Here is a 24,013-nt window from a genome sequence, read left to right as displayed (position 1 = left end):
GAGCTGCCTTCGAGAATTATTTGCCGTTGCGCTAGTTTTCAAATTCAAATATTTCTCTTCGAAGGAAGAGACATTCTATCGCTCTTGACTGAGCTGCGCGAAGATTTATCTCGCGTAGCTCTGACCGCCGACCAGTCAGCCGCAAACCAAGGTTCGTCAAGCACATTTCCTGTTCTCACGCATCGAAACTCAGTATTTGTGTACATATCACGTGCACACATGTACCACATATTTTTACATATTATATCATCTTGCGCTGGACCCTCGCTGAAAGAAATACAGACCGAGACATAAACGATACGGTTTTTCATAATTTGAAATGGCTTTTTATATTTCATGATGATACCTACAAATTATATGTATGTATGCGTGTATATTATATACCGTGTATATTTATATATCCTATTATTTACAAATGATACATAATTAACATTATATCGCTACGACGCGACGAGGTAAGCATAAAGGCGTAGTTACGGTACATACAATATGTTGCGGTAAAAAATAACCCGCACAAGGCACTGATAAAGTAAAATGGACACGTCATGACTGTAACATTTAGTGCGTGAGGTAAAATATTGATGATTTTACGTGGAAGCATATAGTTCCTAAATATTATGTATATAAATATTACAGAGCATGTGAGGGTAGGACATCGTAGTTCGGTAAAAAAAAAACAAAAAAAAACAGTAATATAAATGTATAAAACGAACCGACAGTATTACGATATTAATTATAAATAACACGTCACAGAACAACGTAATGTGCTTATTTTAATATATTATATTATATTTTAAACTATATGTGTAGGAAAGCAGGAGTACATGTTGCGTCGCAATCGTTAGCCTCATCCCAGCACTGCGAAAAATAAAACAATTAAGCGTGCGCTTTTTCGGTAAAATTAAAGTCTTTGATATACGTGTATAGGTATGCCATGTAACCGACGCAACACAATGTAGAACGTTGCTACCTCACCGTAACGTTTCTAACACTGTAATTTTACGTTTCAAGTTTTGAAGAATTTTGCCTATCTAGAATTGCTTTTCGCATAACTGTAACTGATTTCAACAATTTTAGAAACTGTACAATTACTTATAGGTATAGAGTGGCTGTGAAAATAATTGCTGTATAGTAAAAAAATCTGGTAGCGCGCACGTGTAAACATTTTACGTACAATTAAAATGATAAAACGACCCAAAATATGACACTTCTCAAAAACTTAAAATTCCTGACAAAATCGTGGCCACTTCACAAGTATGGTACTGAACGATGTGCCTAGGAACAGCTTAGATACAGTGTGGTCGGTTTGCGAATTAGATGGCGCGGATTCATACTTGGGTTTCCCCATTCATAATCTTTTATGTAGGTATATAATGACGAACAGTGGACGGAGCATCTCGTGATACACCTTAAGCAGCTCGCATAGCGCCGTCTTCACCTTCCTCTGCATTTCCATCCTCATTGTCATCAGCTTGCTCGCCAGGCTCTGGAGGACGTGTCCATCTGGAACGTTAATTTTGACCTTGAGTCATTTGTTTTCTTTTGATAGAATAGTATATTTCGTAATTAAAAATAATACTGAGCACAATTCACTGACCTGATTAATGTCTCCGGCGATCTGTAGAGGAATATTAACTTTGCAAATAGATCCTCCTCTAGGCATAGTTCCCCACTTTCTCGCACCAAGTAAATATCCAGACAGAGACGCAGTATGCGATCAACATACGGAAGGTCTTCAAACATTATTTTAGGTGCCATTTCGCTTACGTTTCTTCTGAGCATCTGACTGACGAGAATGACGGCTGTTGTGTACAGGCCAAGGATTCTGAAGACAAAAAAATTGTACATATTTGGATGTCTTAAGCAATGGTGATGATGATTCCTACCCAACTCCAGAGATGAAACTGAGCTCCTTTGGGAATGCTTTGTCATTGAAGAGTAGCATCATGATATTTTTACAATCGTTTTCTGGAATCTTTTCGAGGTGTTTCGTGTATATAATATCAGTGCAGTCCTCGTTAACTATCCACCATTTTTGAGGAGCGCAGCAGTTGAAGTTTCCCGACAGCATTAACGTTACATTTCGATACAAGTAATCGGTGTTGGTTTCATCTTCTAGAACTAAAATCAACCGGTTACAAGGTTACCATAAATTTTTTTCGAAAATCTCATGTTCTGTTTGGTACATTTCTTAAGGTTGGTAAACGAACAATTAAAAAACACTTCACCTATATCTGGAAAATTCATAAGCTGTGGCACAACATCCGTCAGTCTATTGGTGACTTTAAGGAACTTTGGAAAAGCGTAAGACAACGTGATGGTCTCTGAGGAAATGCTGCTTCCATCTGAAGTTTGGTTTTGCAATGTGAGCATCCTCAACAAAGCCAACCGCAGGCGATTTGGCTGCCCGTCAATCATGGCAGGTAGCTGTATATCGTGTGGTGTGGTCGCTATTTCGCTAGCATCTTTTACATCTGTTTTCCTGGCCACAGACCACTCAACGTGCACCGTGACTGTAAGCGATGAGTTAAGTTCTGCTTTGAGCCTAAAAAAACAGAACTCATAATTAGTGCCAAGTGAATATCAATAATACACAAAAAGCAAATACATCATCAAAATTAAAACCTGTCCAAATCAGGAGGTGAAATTGCCCATAGCCGCCTTGATGACGCACCCAACCTGACTGCTGCCACGTCTGAGTGAATATAGTTTTCAAGAAATGTTGTCGCACTGCGATCACTCGAATACTGATGCTGGAGCTCAGTGAATTCTGCATCACTATATGTAGTTATGGAACTATTCTGGGCAGACATGGCATAGATTGGTTCGTAGGAGCCGATGCGCAGTTTCATTGATACCTCATAGGGTATGTTCGACACTCCAACAGTGCCTCCAAGAGCGAACAGAAGTAGTGGGAACCAAATTATTCCAATCATGAGGAAGAGGGCTATCCCACCAGTCAAATATTTGCTCATTTGCTGCTTCTTGATACCTCGTGGTTGTGGAAAATCCGTTTCCACACCCCTCATACACTGGCAAAGGAATCGTTATTGGTTAAAATTGCGGAAAAGTAATTCTGGCTACTAATAATTTGAATGAATTAAAATTCCGGTATGACGAATTCTGAAACCATTCATGCATACATTTAAAAATTTGCTACTCCTTTCTTCACTTTTCTCTGTTTAAATGATCGATCAAATTTATTTTACCAAATAATGAATATTTCATAGAAACCTTCTTTGTCATTGTTTAGCATGATTCAGCTATTAGGATACTCTACATTGACATTTGTTATTATCAACGACAATATAAAATGATACAATAGCTTTACAGTCCAATCCCGTATAATGTTAGCATATTAGCATATTATATAAAATGTAAGTATACAAAATCCCAGGGAAACCTAAATCAGATTTACACAACAGGCATGGTTGTAAGCATTCTGTGTGCCAATGTATTTTCATATGTTAGATGAGTGGTTATAAAGAGATGTAAGATTTGAGCGAAAAATAATATTTGGGTATAATTAAACTTTCGTATTGCCTGCCTGCTGTGACTTAACATTGTTAGCGCAACTGAATATGTCATTTGAAAATAATGCTTTGGTGATAAGCTTGTATAGACACGTAGAGCAGGGGCAAAAGTAAAACTTGAGATTCATACTATGGGTACAATACTTATTGAATGTAATATATCCAATGATCAGAGCAGAGCTACAGGCATTACGGTGAACAGGATAATTACCTTTACCTGTAAATTGAAAGGATGACGTCTGAAATATGTCAATAACTAAAACAAGTCTGCAAGATTCTGGTGGATGACTTGTGAAAAATATCGAATTATTATAGACACCAAAACACCACATTTCTAATTTAAACACGTAAGATCTTACCTTAAGTTGGTAAATGCTAGCAAAAATATCTTCCATCTTAAACCAATCCATGATGGTCATTGATGTATCAGTCCAGATCCAGTCCATGACAGCTCGTAATTCAAAAAGAAATGGAACTATCATAAATCTGCCAAATAAAGCATGGGGTCAATCACTGAATAGAAAGCAAGAAGTATCCAAATTGTTTTTATACAGCATTCGATTCCTTACTTACAGTTTGAAGAGACAATAATTGACGATGCTGTACTTTTTACATAAAAAGTTTCCAAGTATGCGAGTAGGATAGCCAAGACGCAGTTGATATGCTGCTAGTAGCAGGTAGAAACATTTCACCATATACCAAATTTGTGGTGGTAGCTTTTCGTTGAATTGCCTGTACATCATAAGTAGAATGGTAAGCAGATGATTAGAACACGTTTAGTACCCGTAGTTTAATATTTTTAAAACGCATGAAAAGTACCTCTCAGTGACACTTGGCAATATGAAGAACATCCATATGTGAATGCCTACAACTAGACAGTACTGGAAAATCAATTTTCCAAGAATGTATTTCCGTAAAAAGAGCGCTCGGTCAATTACAATAAGTGCAAATTGTAGTAGCAGCATTAGCAGGAATGGCATCGGCACTCTGTTTTCAGATAGATATGCTGTTACTCCACCATCTCCTTGTTGAGTCTAAAATTTAAAAATCCTGAAATTAACGGCCCTGAGTAACAGAATTTTATGCTGTTCTTAAATCTTTACACATACTCCGAATGCTGAAAACCCAAAGATAATCAAGAGAAAGTTGAAGAAATCACAGAAGAACATGTATGCATATACATTGGTCTTCTCTTTCCCATCAGCGTTCAGTATGTTCTCGAAATATACCTTCATTGGTTCCAAGTACTTCTTGGCACTGTAAATTGCAAAATGGTTGAAATATAGTATAATAATTGCTATTTACGAACCAAAAGTATTGTGTATCTTTCGAAATGAAGACCTTTATTGTCTTTCAGCAGTTCATTTGAAAAACTTACGTCATGCCAATCGCAGTGGTTAAATTTTCATCACATGGATCAATTTCTTCTGTACGGATAATGAGAGTTCTATCATTATCCCCAGCTACCAAGGAAAGATCTCTGTCATCTCCTGATCTTCTCAAACTTTCTCTACGTATCTGATTATTGCTAAAACACACACTTGACGTTAGTATCATGATTATGAATGTAGAAAGTGGAAGCAGTAATAGAGAAAATATCGTACTCTTCGATTAAAACATCCTCTGTTCGGACGACAGATTGTTCTCCTTGTCTTCTATCACCCACAGTTGGCGTCTGAGTCCTGTCTGCCATCAGATGAGAGGGAATCACTTTTCGTGGCTTTGGCATTGAAGTGTTCCATTGGCCCAAAGATTTCAGCATCAGTCTATCCAAAATAAAATTTTTAAAAATTTATAATTAGTTCAAAAACACTAAGACCAGTACAGCCGTATATATACTCATGATAAGACGATTTTTGAATGTCTTGTTTTCATGTCTTTTATTCCTTGTATTCTCTAGCAGATTCAGATGTTTAAACCCAAGCACTATTCACGAAGAAGTCAATCTGAACCTACCTGTGAAAGAAGACGATGAGCAGTATCAGCAAGTCCCATAGTGCATAGTTTGATTTTCGCTCGATGCCTATTATTCTTGGAGTAAAGAAGGGCTTATTGGAGGAGGCTACACCCTGATTCCATGGGAGAACCGTGAATTGAAATACACATTTTATGATCACGACAATCTGAAAGACAATTGAAAATATAATTGAAATTAACGTGCAATGAGGTGAAGAAAAAATCTTAAAACTGACCTCAGTGTAGGCAATCAGAGTGACCCAGAAGGTTTTTGAGGGCCTTGGTATTGTAAGGGTTCCCCAGAGAAATACCATTAATGGCAGTGGTAAAGATAGAATGGAAGCATTCTTAATCTGATGAAGGAAGACCATGAAGTAGCACATCAGGTTAGAGTGAGCTAATATCACAAACCACATTGAAGCCAATAGTTGGATTATCGGTGGTTGATCCTTTTCAGATAATTCTGCCTGACCTTCATCTGGATGCGATACAGTTTGGGATTCGATGGTACTGTGAAATTATGGATTAAATTAGTACACAACATGGTCATGGAAATTCATGGGATGTGATACTCTAATAGATCAACACAGATTGTTTTGTAGTGAATTTCATTTGCGATTTCCAGATAAATCATGTAATATTAACAGTCTGTATTGCTCCATGAGTCAACAATGAACACACATTTAAAGCTCGGCCAAGGAGCCAGATTTTGAAATCAGCAGTTGATTTAATGATTGACATGTTATGAAAATATTTTATCTGATAATGATTATGTAAAGTGCATTCTACAAAGTACGGTATTTACAAATTTCACTCACAAGTATACCGCAATTTATTTCAGGATTTTACAACATTACTTTTTGAAGGCAACAGTATTCTAAACAAAGTTCCCACTTTAACATCGCGCCTATTCTGATAGTATATTCTTTTATACTATGACACATCGAACAAATGCTCAAGATTTTATTAAAATCATTGGGTGAGACCTTGCATGGTGTACTTGTCAGGAAGTAGACAAATATATAGATATTTACAGGAAGAAAAAACTACTCAATAGGTTTTGGTACAGCCAGAACCTTTTTGGAATCATGCATTTATTTTTGGAACGATATGCAAAAGAGTTGCATATATCATGTTTAATTCATTATGATTTGTATAGGTGCAATATATATGAAGAATTGCATGCAGGGAGGCGTGTGGAGTGCAATGCAATGCCAAATGTCTGCCTGAATTATTTGTACCTGGAGGAGGAGGAAGACATATCCAATCCTCGCTCCAAACTAGGCGCCAGGATACGAATGTGCGGCACCGTCAGCGAGCTCTCTTTCCTGGTACAGACAATACCACTATCGTTCTACTTTTTATCTTCACTGAGTCAGCTACATTCAATCCCCCATAAATGCATTGAAATATATCAGGATTTAAAGATCTCTCTTCATTTTTACTCATCAGCTTTTGTGATAGCTATTCTAAACTAAAGTTATTCTACCAAAGTAATCACAGTGGTGTAGAATTAAAAAATGATAAAAGATCTCAAGTTTTACACCACATGCATTTCATTCTCTACCCATAAAGTAGCAATGATTGCTGATATGAACATAGGACGTGACAAGTGTTTTTACGCTATTGGTAAAATCACAATGTATTTATTACACTAATCTGCCTCAAACTTTGATTGCCACTGGAAATTACAATCATATTTTTTATAATGTTGAATAGAGTAAGAGTACACTAAAATTAGTCAGTATGTTCCAGGAAATAGCTTGTTAAACAACACAGCAATGGCTATTACTGCTACCAAAAACTAATACCCCATTTCGGATTATTACTGAAGCAAGTTGTATGATTATATTAGCACTCAAGAGAACTCACTACAATATATCAGTTATCTGCGCATATGTTGAGCTACATTCCATCGAAAGCTACAAGCATGCATAACTAAAGCTCCTACCTATCTTCGAGGCTACAAGGTTGACCCTCAGGTCGGCTGCCCTCTTCAGATGTTTCATCAGTGTTGTTGCCGATCGTCGATGTCGAAGATCTGTCGGAGCGAGCACATTTATCTACCAGCTGTTAGCCTAAGGGGCGTGGATCAAGCAACAGCTACAGTATTGTACAGCCATCGCGTGATTACATTCTCACTTCATTCCCTAATTTTGCAACACTATGCGATAGAGGTAGAACAAACAGACTTTGAATTTTAGCCAATCACGTGGTAATGATAAAATTAGTTTCTGTTTCAACTGTTCACAATTTTGTTCGTGTCTATACTGATGTGTTTATACTGTACTGTAATTACTGTTTGCAACTGTAATGGTAATTCATGGGTGGATCTTTTACATTATCTACGTTTGTTTATTTGAATATTTGTATAAAATATCCATACAAGCTACTAGGATGCTAGACTACTGACCTACCAGGCTACAAGACAACGATTAGATACTTACGCTTGTTGGGTTTTAGTTATTGGTTGCCATATTTGACTGATTCCCAAACGTGTACCGGTTCTGAAGTCAGGTTTTTGCTGGAAACGTCGACAAAAACTGTAGCTTGTGAAAGATGGTCGGCTGAATTATTCAAAGAATAAAAGATGGAGACAAAAACGTTGCCTGGAAATGTGCAACGTACAAACCTTTAAGTTCTTTTTTTCTTCAGTCAAAACCTTTCGTATGTATCGATAGTCCTGTGAGTAAATATTCAAGTGTTTTGTCATGGACACAATGGCACTGTTGATAAACGCCCAGACAAACTTGAAGTATGTGGCAAGCGAAATTTTCTTCTTCTCTTCTACATTCTCATCTTCGTCATCTGAGGGAATAGAAGTCCTTGTAAGATCATCCGCCCTCATTTCCCTCTCTACTGCCTCCTGGTCTGCCGGATCTATACCTCCAGCATCATCCCGATGCTGTAAAATATAAAACTGAATTAATATAAAGAAAACATTTCAAATTTGTACCAGTAGAGATTGTTAATGCAAGTAGAAGTAAATTATTGCTAGCATGGCTGAAAAAAAGAAAAAGAAACTAATTACGAAAGAATAACAAATTTTTGTGTGTTCAATTAGTTCACTACGATTCTTTGATGGTAGCAGCATCATACTCTGAGCCTTGCGTGTAATGTACTTACCAGCAAGTACTTTCAATGCATACGCGTTTCCGGTAGAGCAAAGAATCACAGTGTTAAGCGAACCTTGAGTATCAGCGATAGTAATTGTAGTGAAAAGAAGAAAGTGACGTGGCGGAGATGGAGAGAGATAGTGAGAGAAAATGAAACTTAAGCATGACATAGGCTGGGAATGATTATGTAATGTCATGCAGGTTTTTGAAGGGAGTCTCACGTCAACAGGTGCGGCAGTATCTGTTTCAGAGCGAGCACTGAGATAGGACATTGATGATTTCTTGCGAGTCATCGGTTCACTGCGTCGTCGAATTTGCAGAGCATCTTGAGGTGTTCCCCCGTGCAAGGCGACGTGCGTTGCTATCTCTATATCTGTCTTTAAAACAGTGTTCACCAACTGCAAGCACCATGACTCGTTCAATCACTTGTATCATCTTCCAGCCGAAATTAAAATCTTTTTTTACTTCTTTACTTGAAACCCATGAAATAAAGCCCTAGGGACATGCTGCGGTATCGCTAATAAAATGCGAGAGTGATACACGAATTTCTGGCTCACTGACACACGAAGACTACCCTTTATCTCCAGAGCCTAATATTGAATGTCCTGCTCTTCATAGCATTCCAAATATTATCAAATCATACTGAATGTCATTCACAAGGTACATTTTTTGAACGACAACAGTCGTACCAACGTTAGGTAGAGTAAGCAAACTCACCTCTGAAATGGTCATTCTGCGACCAGGTGGGTCTCGCTTTCGTTGTTTTCCTTGTTCCTTCTTATCTTCGTCATCGGCAACTAATTCACTGACGTCGTCATCATCCATATCGTCAAACATGTAGTAGTCACCGGACCTAACGGCTACATTGCCATGGAAAGAAATACAATTCGGTTAATACTGTTATTCCATGCTGTGCACCATAGAGTAGAGCATGCAATTTGTACATATTTACAACAGAATCTTGTACATTGGAAAGAATTTACTTATGAGTATGCTTCCTTAGCTGTGGATATATTGATGGTCACACTTTTCAGAAAATCTGACAATAATCTGACTCAGTTTGTACACAAATTATATTGGAGTACTGGATGGTTGATGGAACATCGTAGAGTGGGCTGGAAGTGGAGCTGGGATAGGATCTAGTAAAAAATTAATAGTAAGCAGATAAATAGAATTTACCCTCTCTGTTAGTCGTTGGAGGACGACGTCTGTACAATGGTCGCGATCCTGGATAGAGTAAATCTGATAAAAACACATAAATTAAATAATATCTGTCAAAGCTGAAAAAAAATCATAAATTTATTTACACAAATAAAACAGGTTGGCGGCATAAGAATCTATATAACATACAAAAGTTCAAGTGCTGTAAAATTCTTAAAAGAAACTTATGCTTCCTGGACTCAGTTAAGGTAAAAGGAGGGTAAAAGGGGTTGAAGGTGCCACGAGTAAAAACATACATTCAATTCTACTATATGTGCTGCATATAAGCCCTTATGTACAGGAGCCACCAGCTGCAGGCAACATATGATCTGTTTATAAGGTTACAGGTATGATGTGAGTGCGGGGATCGTGACGTCGTTGAGATGATGGACTGCCTGGGGGTGTGAAGATTTAACCAAGGTGGTCCAACAAAGCTGGACTGACGACGATGTCTTGTAGTTGACGCTTGCTGATCGGCACGAGTTTGGTCATAAGGCGGGGGTGAGAATACGGGAAAACTTTCCTCAGGGGATGGGCCACGAGGATTGAGTTCACTGCTAGGAGGAGAACCAAAGGAAATACGAGTCGGTTCGAGGTAACCCTCCAATGAGACAGTCATTATAGCAGAGTTTGGGGTGGGCGCCTGTAATAGAGATGCAGCCCTTGGTGTTAGCGGAGCTGGTTCATCTTCATCAATCGGGGTCTGATAGCCCTGAGGTGGTGTATGCCCTGACGATACACAAGAACTTGCACTCGGCGAGCGTGCCAAGGGTGCAGTCCCGTCTTGGGTACGCAGGAAATAGAGATCAGTAATGAAAGATTACGATTGCTATCAATTATTATACAAAACAGGGTAGAGCTTGACTAATTGATTAATAATAGGAGGAGTCAGATTTTTAGAGCAAATATAAAAATGGAGCCAAGACTCACCAGCGCGATGCGAAACTGGATCTTTGTAAACGGGGCCCATTATTTTCTTTTGACTCGCTTTGATCTTGTCCATTTTGAATTTAAGTTTTTCTAATATTGTTTTTTCCATTGACTCTTGTTTTTCTATTCTCTTCTGGTGCAACTCTTCAAGGAGTTCGGCACCTCGAGAAGCTAAGATACTCATTGCTTTGGTCTCATCTACGATATGGAAGAAGTAATAGCTCTTAAACAGGCGCTTTTGCATTATCAGAAATGCAAAGCACAATGCATCCCAAACCATTCCAATATCCTCCCTTGGTACTTGACATTTGTCCTCTCCATTAGCTCCAGGTACGTTACTCTTAAATTTCTTCAGGCATGCAATACCCAGAAGTTGAACAAGCCAACAGGCAGATTTCTCGATCTAGTGCAATGAAATGCTAGATGTGTAACCACTTCAACAAATGTATAAATGATAATATAGGTAAATACTGGACCGACCTCGTTCATGTATACACATCCAATCCCTTGTAACATTGTCTTTAGCATGATGACTGTGATGTTATAACCAATCAAAACGTTCCACCATTTCAGGATAGTTCTTATCGGACGAAGATAGAAATCACTACCTTGCCAAAGGAACATAAATGCTCCAACCAGGTATCCTAACGAGAAGAGATTGGTTCTGTTGGTACCAGCTAAGAACATGATGGACAGTGATATCCAGAGCAAGCTGGAGAGTACTCCTCGCTTAATGACGTCTAGCCATGTATGAGCGTGTGACACAAAATCCCCTACAGGATTAATAAAATGTGGCTTCTCCATATCCATATACACGCTGTAATTATGACCAGCAGAATATTCTTCACCAGTTTCTTTTTGCGACGCCTCGATATAAAAGACCAGTCGTTGGCGAGTGATCATGAGAAGGAGGAAAAAGTCACCTAAAACAGTATCATGTGACATTTGAATATATTCATAACGAACTGGAATATTCGTTAACTTACAAAGAAGTTTTTTCGGATTAGGTGGAAAGTCTGGGTCTGGAAAGAACATCCACTCCTGTAAATCACGAAGAAACTCTGATTCATGCCACGGATAATCTGTAAATAGAGCATACTTTTAAATTTCTACAAGTATTGGGTACCTCCAAAACTATACTGTAATTTAGAGAAACACTCACAAATGCAGAGCCAAGGTGGTGGAGCAACCACAATGAAATATTGTATGGGTATGATCAGAATACCAAAGCACTGAAAAATCGGCCATAATTTTGACAACGTGGGTCTGCGGCAGCAGTACAAAAACCCTAGCCAAACTGCGTAGAGTACGGAATAAAAGTCAAGTCTGGTGCTGATAAGAGCAATTATTGCTATAAAACAGAATTCAAGGCCAAATTTATAAAAACCGTAGTTGAACAAAAACTTCAGGCACTCAATAATTCCCATATCTGCGTCTTTCCTTGTGATACTTGGGAACATGATCATTGGAGTTTTCAAAGAGAGGCCTCTCATCTGCCTATAGAACATTTGTCGCACTAAAATGATTCCTCGAAACGTAGTTACAGTTATTATGCCAATGTATCCCTTCAAGAGTATAGGCAGCCTGTTTGGTAGCTCTTTCCTCATTCCTATCCATTCTGCAATATTATAGATTGTTTCATTCGAAGGAAGTGGCGAGTCATTACCAGATCCATTGTTCTGTGGAAACAATACAAATTGTTATTTTCACGTAATTAACAATTCAGAAGATATAGGGTAGTCTTACTTACTGTACAATTCCTATCATAGCTGTTATGGCTGATGTATTCTATTTGATAGAGCATTTTAATGACCATCAGAACTGCTATAGTCGCGGTCATTACCTTGATTGCAGCTATTTGTATGCTCTGTCGAAGATTTATCGCTATGACTATTGTGAGGACAAACAGGAAGTGAATTGCACATACCTGCCAAAGATACAGAGTTTCATTATTGTAATAACCGCAGCAGTACATTGAGCGAAACAAAACTTACATCACTGACACAGAGCAGCATCATTGAAGAAAATATAATTTTCTCCATGTGAATTTCCAAGAATAACCAACCGTGGTTATAGAAATTGTGCAAGCGCTTCAGAGCTTGTTGAAGAAGTGCCTTTTTCTCCATCTTTGACATTCCTGTAATTTCCAACTTTGCGTTAGTATCACCTCTATTGAAAGTAACAAAGTTATACATACGTTTCAGCTGCTTTAGTGTGTACATTGATCTTGGTATCTGTTCTACATCAGCAGCAGCTGAGGTCTCTGCTTGAGGTTCATCTATCTGATTTTGGCTGATGTCTGGCCCTACCGCAGGCCTGTAATAAATTGAAATTAATTTAATTTGACAAAAAAAAAATCAATACTCCACATATTTATCAATGAATGTTTTTATATACCTCATTTTTTCAATATCCGTTACGTTCAAAAAGTCTTGGTGAAAATAGTGCATCTGCACGACGGTGATTATGACAAAAAACGTAGGGGTTAGTAGACGTACAAAAAGGTCCTTTGTCTCATATGTTTCTAAGCCTATGTCCTTCTGTCTGGAAAAGAAATATACAGCATATCTTACTTGCACCTAATACACAGAACAACATAAATTTGTTGAATAATTTTCAATCTGTAATCTACTTACAAGTCTTTGTCAACCTTTATATATGTCCAATAATCATCAAATTTGTGAAACTGGTAGGTATAGACAAGAATGAGCATAATGACAGAGTATGCAATAACAGTGATCCAAAATCCATACATCATTCGTCTCCAAGCAAACCATGATATCTGAAAATCATAGTAATGTTTATGAATTGCTTAGTTCAGGTGAAAATTCTAAATGCCCGTGCATCCATAAGAGATAAAATTTTTACCTGGAAAGTGATGACGAAGACGAGGAATAACGACATGTAGATGATTCTAAACACAGTCATGCGTTCACCGGTTATACCACTGGTGAATAACATGATAGCGACAACAGCAATCCAAAATTTCGTGAGTATCCGTTGAATTAATGATCCAACATTTTTCATAAATTTACTTCTTATCTCCGGCATCTCTTGTTGCATCGCTGTTGTTGCTGTCGAGACAGATACATGAAGAGGAGCTACCATGTCTCGTAACGCAGACGATCGACGTTGTTGCTTTCGTTCCACCATGTATTGTCTCATTGTTATCCAAAACATAGTCGTATAAAGGCACTGTGAATAAATTCATTATATGAAGTAGTAAAATTTTTCTCAATTGCATGAGAACTAGCATACCATGTCAAACATAAGCTGTCTCACTCTAGAACCGCATTGTAATTTGTAGTGAAAAAATTAAATATCACCTTTACAAGGAGATGCCAACTATGCAATTCATCAGTTTTAGTAAATCCAATCTGCGAGAGTTCAACATCATAAATCATATCTGGTAGCTCATCCTTAGTTAGGTTCAAATTAAATACGAATTGCGTGATTAGTAGCAAAGTTGCATATATGACGATGAAAGGAGAGCACTTCATCATCCACGATCGCTTGTTTGGCACCATCCATAATATTATTGCCCACAATAGCAGAACAAATGTTGTCCAACTGTGATATGTTATACTCCATGCCTGAAATATGGATAAATCTATGAGTTATCATTATGCTAATGAATGATATCACTTTTTTCGCACTGACCATCATGACGATATTTGTAGCCAAATACGATGACTGAATGATAAGTTGAAATATTGCATAGAATGCCATAATAACTTGTTCAAACACTCCAGGCTGCTCTTCTGTGGCCCCTGCAAGTGAAGGAGTGTCAAAAAACGTAATATTTTCAGTTGTTAATATTATACCACAGAAGTTTAAAATCGATCATCGCAGTGCTTACCTTCACTCATCGACTGCATTTGAATACTGTCATCGTGATGCCCGTCTTGAACAATGACGCTACCCGTTGAATCTTGAAGAAGTCCAGCCCGTCCAGAACCAAACCGCATCAGCTTTGGGGTAAATCTCGATTAGAAAGATTTGATTTGGTAGTTTATTCCAATGTCTAACTACAAGAGGTAACATTCAGAATTGATTGAAAAAAGTGAAGCTTGTTTCATGTTCCGTTATAAAAACGTGGTTATATATATGCAAGTACGATTATTGTTGAAACCACTACATGCATGCTTGAACCAAGCAAATCAAGCATTTTTGAAACATGGTAAAAATGTATGTACATATGCTGGTATCGTATCTTCTTGTTCCCAGGCACCAAATTAACGGAAAGGAGATAGATTTGAGATTAGAACATGAGTATTATATAGTTGACAAGCTAGGCACATTAAGAAGACGGCAATTCTAGCGACAGCTTGATACGTACGGGTGTATTCTCGTCAGGCTGTGATGTCAAGGCTTGGTCGAACTCCTAAAACACGGCAAACTAAACGTAGCAACATCCAAAATCATATTAAACGTAGCAAAATTGAAAAATTACCGCAGGTACATGGCAAATAAAAATATATTCAATGCCTAAATATATGTACAGAGAAAAAAGCCTGAAAGATATTAACGTAGGAAATGTAGATTTGTATTCAATGGCGTGAGTTCAAAACGGAACACATATATTAACAAACATCGACAATGTGCGAGACTAAAGTAAATTAATATGAAATTATTAAATCCATGCATGGCGATTGGAGGCTTTTCCTCTTACACGAGCCTTCCGTCGTGCTGATTGCCATCTTTGCGAGGGTGTCCTGCGTCTCGCCGACACATGGCGTGACAAAGGTGTGTCTAAGTTCTCCAATTTTCCACCAAATCGTGTCGATTTTTTTTCCTGCAAAGCTTTGTTAGTATAAGCAGCCGTGGAGCACAGAACCTCGTCCCCAATTAGTTATTCTTTCATGACAATAGTGCGTTTCAGAAATTTCATTAGATGCTAACAATGAGGCAGATTCTTATAAATTCCAAACAAACAAAGTTCCCGGACACTTAAGACTAGATTCAAGTATTAACTCACGTAATTCCGAAAATGAAGTAAGAAACTTACAGGTTTTTGAATGAGGAATTGCGACTGTAGTGCAAGAATGTAGTACAGCCATATGAGCCTCACTGGTTCGGTGAAGCTTACCCAGTCATCAGCTGCGACATCAACTTCTCTTGAATTGGTGCAATTGCTTGTATAGACAGGTACAAGACCAAGATAACGGGCCCAAGGACTATCTGCTGGTAGCTGTGACTGAGGCCACGGAGTTTGATACGTCAGTATTACGACCACATGTATAAGAGCAAGCACCATTACAAGCTTGCAGACTATTGCAAAGCCTCGCCTCAACTCCGTGTTGCAAGCCCACAACGTTCCAGCTCCAAGGAAGACAAGAAAATATAGTCCTCCTTCCACGGATGGCTGTAGAGTGCCAACACAGCACAATGAAAAAAGAACCATATAGGTACCCATAGTACCCAAGAAATCAATCACCTGAGAAAAGAAAGATTCAAATTATTGAACCAGCGATTTCGTTTCACCTCTGCATACTTTAGAGATCATTTTCATATTACCTTCTGTGACGGAGGTGCCGATTCTTTGGTGCTGAACCGATCGTCATCTTCTTGTTGTCTCTCATGAGTCAACCTCCGACAAAATACATAGAGGAGGACAATGGAGGGTAAGGAGACGAGCTCTGGACTGAGCCAGTAAAAAACCATCCATGTTGTAGCACTGTCAAGTCTTACAAGACCGAAGTGTCTTAAGATTGTCTCTAAGAATTCGCCTGAAAGAGGGTCATGATTGCGGGTTCAATTAATGAATATTATTAAGGATATTATCACAATCGAGGTAAAAAATCGAAGTGTTGTCATACATGATTGTAAATTCTTCATAGTACGTACAATCTTTCAGGAAGTGCCCATAGGGTTGTAGGGCTAACAGCACAAATTGAAACGTGATTTGTATGACGGCTGTTAGGAAACACAGACCCATTGCGATGATTAAGTAACGACCGGTGTGTCCATTCATCGTTTTGCTGGATGGTATCGGCACCATGGGCAGATACAACATCAGAGCCAAGTAGATGACAGATAGTCCCGTAGGCCTCCATACCGCACCTGTATAATTATACAAAATTGATGCATATGAAATTACAAATAACCATATATCATACTGCGTTCAAATCAATCATTTATCTTAACATTGATTTGGTTGGATTTATAGGTATCACATGTAATGTACCCCTAATGGATGGCAACCAAACATGCTTTAGTGAACGATGGGTGGTAGCTACATCCGGCGAATTCACCGCATATGCAAGAGTCGAGCACTATACAGAGTTCGTAAATTGAACGAAGTGATTGACACAAGAAAGTGGCGAGATTTTTTAATCACTGGTTTTAATAGCGGAGGGGTTCGTTTCGGTCTAAGAAAATCGTTACATATGGTGTCCATTTCGTTGGGCTTTACTTAGAAAGAGCTTTCGTCAGTGAAAATATGCTAGTGGCGGGGGGGCTCAGTTGGAATTCCAAGTTTAAATATAACCGGAAAAGCTCTAACTGCAAGCGTAGAAATCCTATGCCTGCTTTCGCTCCGAAGAAAACGAAGCTGCGCTTTGACGTCATATCTCGATGAACCGATCTTCGGGTCGAAACATGAAACACCATATCCAATCTATTTGCAAATGCTCATTGTTACGTACCATAAAGCGATCATTTTAGTTACTACTCGGTCATGACTATGTAATACTTCACGGCTGCGTACAAATATGGGACGTTAAAGATCGTGAAAGAATTTTCTGAGGTCATACACAGCTGTCCAAGTAATCATGCAAGAAGTCGTGCACGGTGATTCGGAGTGTGCGATAGTTTGTTCCGGCATCGCACGAACGCGATTGCGTCACGGTTAAGAATTAGGAGCGTCTCGGTCCCGCTCTACTCATCGGCGCGACGCTCCTTTCCGGGGAGAAGGAAAACGGCCGCAAGTTTGACATATTGTAAACTGCACCTAATCGCGCACATTTCCTGCTCGGTTTCAGTAATGTTGGTTCAGTACTTACAGGTCCAAAATACCAATGTACTACCAGCAACGAGCAGAAGAAGCACAGCCCCGTTTATCTCGTCTGGCGCTGCACGCGATAGCCGCGAGGGTACGAGGTCACTTTTACTTTTTATACCTGCGTCCCTGCACCTCCACACCTCGTAGCGTGTGGCTACTTATTCTAATTACTGTCAAGTGCCAGGTGAGTCGCACCTTGTACAGGTTGGGTTGGAAAAAGTCGGCGCAGCGAAGCGACAAAGATACAAGTTCAGCTTCGTAGGCATTGTAGCAAGTGTATACTGTACTGTGTGTTCTGCAACAATATTATCACTGCGCTTCATTTCTTTCGAAAGGATAATACTAGTTTCGGTTTTTTAAGAACACGCGATATGCACAATGTTTTAACCCAGCTGTCGTGCGTGTAGAGATTAAAAAATTCTAAATCACTGCAGCGCATTTTTTTTTTTCTTAATGACGTAGCGTTATTTGAACATTGCACTTGTTATCTAAGCTTGAAGAAGAAGAAAGAGAAGAAAACAAGAAGTAGAAGAAGTAAAGGAAGAAACATAGAGTTTGGGAGATACCAACATGAGTAAATCCGCGTGTACCCACGTGTTTGACGTGCATACCTAATGCACATATTCGTGATACACACGCATACCCATATCTGTACTTATATATAGTACGCTATAACAAGAAGTAGGTTTGTCATACGTGAGAGAGTGTGGCCTAAATTTTAAACGAAAGGTCAGAGCGCTTGGGATTCGACCCATGACCCGTAACACCCCTGAAAACCTCAAGAACACACTAGTCTATATGGTAGAATTTGAATCACGCAAAAGGGCATTCTACCGCCGCACTTTTTCACCCACAAATGTACCCGTCCGTCCCTACTTTTTTACCCTCTATCAGCAGGTTCCATCGAGCTTGTTAATTCGACCCAACAATGAAACATTTTTAAAGTACAGGTCTAAGGAAAGGGAGCAAAGGCACGGAAGCGGGGAAGAGCGAAGTGTCGGATTACACAGAGAATTGAGGCGTGCTCCGATGTATAATGATTGTGTACAGTGTAAACAAATGGCCATACCGTATCGAGTACCACATAGCTGCACCTATAGCTACGCCTATGTTTATACAACCGGGTGTCAACCGCCGAAATCTGACCGGTAGAGGGAAAGCTGGGGAGAGGTCACGGGGTCAAGGAGGTCGCGAGTCGGTTAATTATATATCTCGGTCGGGTCTAATTGCGTTATCTGTTGTTCCATTCGCACTCGGCGTCCGTCGGTTTGTAACTTCTGCAAAGGCCGCGAATAACGGCACTACACGCGGGAATTGTTATCAGAAATTATTGTTGGACTGTCACCGTGCGTGTATCCGGAACTGGTGAGTCGAGTTTACGTCATAAATAATAACCCACAGGGTTTATTTTTGTAACATAGAAGGTGATATCACCGTGTTACTCCGGCCAGCTGGTTGGCTGTGCCGCACATTCTTATAGTTTCTCTTTTAATTGATTTGTTCGCAAATTCGTTACTACAATGTGTATATCTACCTTTACAACCGATCACAATGCGTATTTATAATAGTAACAGGTATATAATTTCGTACTTCAGGTTGTTCTAGCGTTAAATTTTATACGAAAACGACTACCGACGACCTGTACGTATACCTATACGAGCATACAGATGAGAGAAGCTCGTAAATGAGAACTCGTTTCCAGCTATATCAAATGCCTTGTAAAGGATTCTATCAAAATGCGCAGCCTTGACTTTTCGCTCACGATTTTCAATCCACTGTTCTGAGTAAGTCAACTCGTTCCCGTCTGAATCACCTTTTCCCGTAAATCGTACAGTGACAATGAAGACTATACACTTTTAAAGTCATAAAATATAAAATTCGTACCTTACTCAGATTCATAAATCACAGGATGCGTCAAAGTTTTGAAGGTGAACGAAATTGTTTTTAAATAAAAAAAAAAAAAAAAATCAATCCAACAACTCATATGTTATTCGGACTATCAATCTGGGGAATTCGATCTTGTGCAAACTTACAAAGGGTGAGGATGACCGGAAGGACGACCCGAAGGAGGACGACGTTCAGCCAATACTTTCCCATGTCGATTTTCCCGGCGTCGCGCGGTGCAGCCTTTCCCAGTCAATGCTCTCCTGCTGTCGCTGCTACCCCTGCTGACCTGAAGACAATCATGCGAAATATGTGTAAGCAATGTGGGACTCAAACGTAGGAAATAACCGAGTGATGGAACGTATAAAGTAATAGTTTGCGAAGTCATTGTCATTTTACACTCGAACACGTTGCCAATCCTATATGGTGGTAACATATTCATTCTCGCATGCTGTTTTAATTATTTAATTTTTCAATGCTGCACACATATACATATATACCTATCCAACAAGGCTCTCGAGAATATTACAAAATTGATGTTTGAAAATATTTAAACATATTGGAAAAATTGTGGACTGCAGATCAAAAAATACTAGGGTCAGAACGACTTTTTTATATTTCGGTGAAATATCTACTAGCAAGAAAATGCAAAGTAAATAGTGCGTTAAAAGTTTTGATAAGAATCATAATTTTTCTTGTGTTCGCTTATATTACGTTTTTATCGTACTCGTTCATAACATTCGTCCGAACGCACGGAACTCTAAAAAATACCGATCGGTCGTCGAATTTATAACTGCAACCAGCAACATTACTGCAACACTACTGCACAGTAATAAAACTTGACATTCTTAAAATTTTCAAAAAGAAAACTACGACGTTTTTTAATCTTTAAATCCAAACAAATGATTAAACGGTTTCCCTGTTACCTCCAATCCTACAAGCGATATATCAGCTTGTAATACTCCGTGTGTACACTATACACACGATATAAAGTTGCAATTGAACGACTTGATGCCATTATAGATAGAAGCGCGACCGACGGATAACCGATGCGTACTAGTTAACGGCGAAAACGACCAGTATATTTATACATGAACACATAATTTACGATAAAACACCCTGCCGTGTCTATCATCAACCTAATCGTTACACACATCGCGTTTCGCGGTCTCGTAATTAATTACGTGTGTATACACGCGTAGTTCCTGCGTACACGATCGGCGGTGATAAAATTCCGGCTCGTTTGGAAATCCGCCAATCTCCCAGGTGGGTGCAGCGGAACCAAGGTGCCTTTTTTTTTTTATCATTCCTCCGATGCAGACAGGGGATGCCCCTTCCATCAGGGACGCGGGGTTTCCCCCGTTGACCACTTGTCCGTACAACGGACGAAGGAGAGTGAGTCGGTGCTGCAGAGACACGAAAGAAAACTAGGCCACGTCGATGGTCCGAAATTCTTTCCCCTCAACGACGGGCCTGCAGGTGTGCGTTTTGCTCTCTCGGGGTCGATTCAGGCGAACCGCGGGAGGCGGAAGGCAAGGGAGGCGGAAGGCAAGGGAGGCGGCCACTTTTCTCGTCCGTCTCCTTTCGTGATTTCGAAATTAATCGGAGTGCGCCGCGGCGACCGATAACGAACCAGCTATCCCTCGACCGATAACCCGATAACGGTCACGTATTTGACGGGCCTTCTTCCGTTATCCTGGTAAATAATATCTACTACCACGAATTTTCACAGAAATTGAAACATTTCGTATTATTTCGTATAAATTTGTAAATATGCATAGTTTTTCGTGAATAATTGTTAATTGTCGTTAAAAATTGTAGCATATTGTAGATTTTTTACTGAAAAACTATAAATTTTCAAAATCTACAAGCTTTTATTCGAAACTATGCATATTTTTAATTTGTTACGAAACGTCCCAATCCCTCTCTAAATTCCTGAAAATACCTACAAGAAATCATCTTCACCAGGGTAACCCGGCCGTTCGATTCTCCATTTTCCTACATCCTTTTACACAAGAAGAGACGGATGAATCGAATTTGGCGTAGTTATGTCGACAAATCAAATTCTGAATTCTCAAGGAATAAGTAATTCACGTCGTCCTTGTACAGTATCAAACACATGTTTGCGCGTGATTCGAGTCCCTTTACCGATACGGTCTCTGTTCGCCGACAGGATTTTGCGGCAGTGAATGGGGTTGCTGTCCGCAGTAACATGTGCGTGTAACACGCGACCCGTGACACGCACCTTACAATTAGTACGTTCTTGCACTGACGGGTTCGTAATTAGGAGAATTATTGCACACACCCTGCCGTCCTCGTACTTGTACGATTGTACTTGTACAGTTATAAATACTTGTAGTATTTCTCCTACCTACATAAAGATTTATCATTCATACACATGTTCAGACATGAGTCATGTTCGTGGATACAAATCCCTAGCTTCTTAGAACTCGATAAGATTTTAGGGATTACACCTCGAACGCGAACCACTGTTCAAATACTGTAAAGAGGCGGGAGAAGTGTTACAGTATATGGAGGCGGCTTTCAATTGCGGTTGGTGACCCGCATCTTCTTTCCCGAAACTTTATTGGAACCTTCACATGTAAGTATGTAATACGTACGATGGGTGTACACCCTTATCGGTCTTACACGTATTTGTGTAGAGAAAGGACTTTAATGCCTTGACTGAACGTGTTGTAGGTTTATGCCTCATAAAGGCTGATAATGTCAATCCGGTATATTCTCCGATCTGGGTTGTAGGCGGATACAGTACTGTCGAATAATGACTCCCGCTTTTCCACCATCCGAGCAATCCAGAATTCCGTTGTCCTAAAGAGAATGCAGACATTGACTGTTCTTAAATTGGATTTTACGTATATGGAGGTTTACCGATCAGGCTGATATCTACGTATAATTGGCTATCAGTTCACTTGACGAGCGGTAAGGAATTTACTTGTAATCATTGAAAACCGATCGACTTTTTATTTTTCGAATAAATCGTTGGCGATATTATCTCAGCCAAACGCTGCTTTAAATTTCATAACTCAAACAATAGCCATGATGTTCAACAGATGTTATTCACCGCGATTTTAATGATTCTATTCGATCCGGGCGGGTAATTGATTCGAAATTTTTTTTCACAGCGGCTCCGAAGCTTCTACAAAGCTCACGTTGTATGAATAAAATTCCGTTACGTACAACGGGAATCTCGTAAATAATAAGATAACACGGATTATTCACAGCTGACAATGAGATATTTACATGTACGTTGCAGGCTCCGTAACGAATATACGGGGTATAAAGCTGCCGGAGAGATCACAGGGAAAATAAAACGCTCTCAATTACAGCGCTATTGCTATCAGAAGTCCGGCTAATTTCACGCTGCAGATGTCGAAGGAAGCTACGAGGTCTAGTTTCGGATCGTGAGGTTAGACCCGAATATTTTCCACATTTGAATAATCCGATAAACAAAAACTCCGCTTAGTTGTTAAACCCCCAAAAAATAAAAAACAATTTCCGAGAAGAAGAGAGGAGTGGAAAGCGTATAGTCGGCCGATAAGACTTTACACGTATAGATCCGTCAGCTGGAGGGTAAAGATTGGCGAGGTAGTTGGGGAGCCATCCCTACCTTACTTGTCAATAAGAAGCCCTTCGCGATAGGAGAGTTACGTTCCATCCTTCGTTCATTCTTTATACATCACTTCGTTTCTGTTTTTTCCATTCCGCCGGCATCGAGTGAAGCCGGGGCCGAATGACACGCGATATCGCGACCGCGAACTTTCGTATAAAATATCTCGAATAATAAGCTACTGATACAGGATGTGAGATGTGTAATCTAACACCGAAGCGAAATAAAGAACACCTACTCCACTTCGCCGGGGATCAAAGCGTCATCGCCGAGCATGCATATGCTCGGCCTATCCTCTTCTTCTACGAGGTTAAAAATCCGCCGAAAACCGCACGTTCACCGTTCCTCCTCCTCAAGCGCGTACACTTAGAACAGCTTCGCTTTGTGTTAAAAAACGAATCCCCCACGCACATACGCACATCCGCGGTATTGCACGGCGACTGATCGCCAAACGTCAAGGGAGCGAGCGACGAGGCAACGACTCACGCTGAATCCGCACCCGAGATCCTCGTAACGCCATCTGTAATCAGCTGTGGTAACTGCCCGTTGACACTTGTTGCGTATTTACATCTTATTTGATAAGGATGAAGTTAGTAACGTTACGGTAACGATGCCTGTTTAGAGAAAACGGAGAAAACCGTTACTTCGCACATATTTAGGACTGTTTGAAATTTAGTAAGCCATGGTAAAGAAAACATACTTACTCCAGCTTACTCATATATTCTTTTTTAATGTTACTAACTTCAGCCTCGTGCTATTTGTA

General features: G+C 39.5%; 1 protein-coding gene and 1 long non-coding RNA gene across 15 annotated transcripts; one reads left to right on the top strand and one right to left on the bottom strand.

The window, feature by feature from the left end:
* Positions 1-374: 374 nt before the first annotated feature.
* LOC124299015 (piezo-type mechanosensitive ion channel component) lies at positions 375-23,699 on the bottom strand. Of its 13 annotated transcripts, XM_046751821.1 has the most exons (40): positions 23,489-23,699; positions 19,772-19,911; positions 16,583-16,798; positions 16,253-16,464; positions 15,744-16,172; positions 15,408-15,530; positions 14,595-14,706; positions 14,396-14,505; positions 14,062-14,328; positions 13,604-13,930; positions 13,372-13,517; positions 13,133-13,279; positions 12,933-13,051; positions 12,730-12,872; positions 12,486-12,662; positions 11,898-12,414; positions 11,722-11,817; positions 11,216-11,658; positions 10,736-11,138; positions 9,785-9,847; positions 9,323-9,465; positions 8,827-9,003; positions 8,122-8,394; positions 7,937-8,013; positions 7,441-7,530; positions 6,731-6,817; positions 5,726-5,999; positions 5,490-5,656; positions 5,138-5,299; positions 4,912-5,061; positions 4,643-4,790; positions 4,353-4,567; positions 4,107-4,265; positions 3,893-4,019; positions 2,626-3,032; positions 2,229-2,545; positions 1,887-2,121; positions 1,598-1,825; positions 1,383-1,503; positions 375-858 (listed from the first exon to the last, which is right to left on the bottom strand). In XM_046751821.1, the coding sequence occupies exons 2-39, from the start codon at positions 19,833-19,835 to the stop codon at positions 1,410-1,412; spliced, it is 7,644 nt and encodes a 2,547-aa protein (XP_046607777.1). In that variant the 5' UTR covers positions 19,836-19,911; positions 23,489-23,699; the 3' UTR covers positions 375-858; positions 1,383-1,409. The 13 variants fall into 13 exon arrangements, with proteins under 13 accessions (XP_046607777.1, XP_046607773.1, XP_046607778.1 ...); XM_046751817.1 differs by having other exon boundaries at positions 375-1,503; XM_046751822.1 differs by having other exon boundaries at positions 375-1,503; positions 9,785-9,832.
* LOC124299033 (uncharacterized) lies at positions 12,779-15,170 on the top strand. Of its 2 annotated transcripts, none has more exons than XR_006906925.1 (4): positions 12,779-12,891; positions 13,552-13,724; positions 14,565-14,713; positions 14,963-15,170. It is a non-coding gene; the product is annotated as an uncharacterized LOC124299033 (long non-coding RNA). The 2 variants fall into 2 exon arrangements; XR_006906926.1 differs by having other exon boundaries at positions 14,545-14,713.
* Positions 23,700-24,013: the final 314 nt, after the last annotated feature.

This window comes from Neodiprion virginianus, chromosome 2 (assembly GCF_021901495.1).
Source record: "Neodiprion virginianus isolate iyNeoVirg1 chromosome 2, iyNeoVirg1.1, whole genome shotgun sequence".
Taxonomy (NCBI): domain Eukaryota; kingdom Metazoa; phylum Arthropoda; class Insecta; order Hymenoptera; family Diprionidae; genus Neodiprion; species Neodiprion virginianus.
Note: the sequence above shows the minus strand (reverse complement) of the source record. Positions and strands in the feature narration are given on the sequence as shown.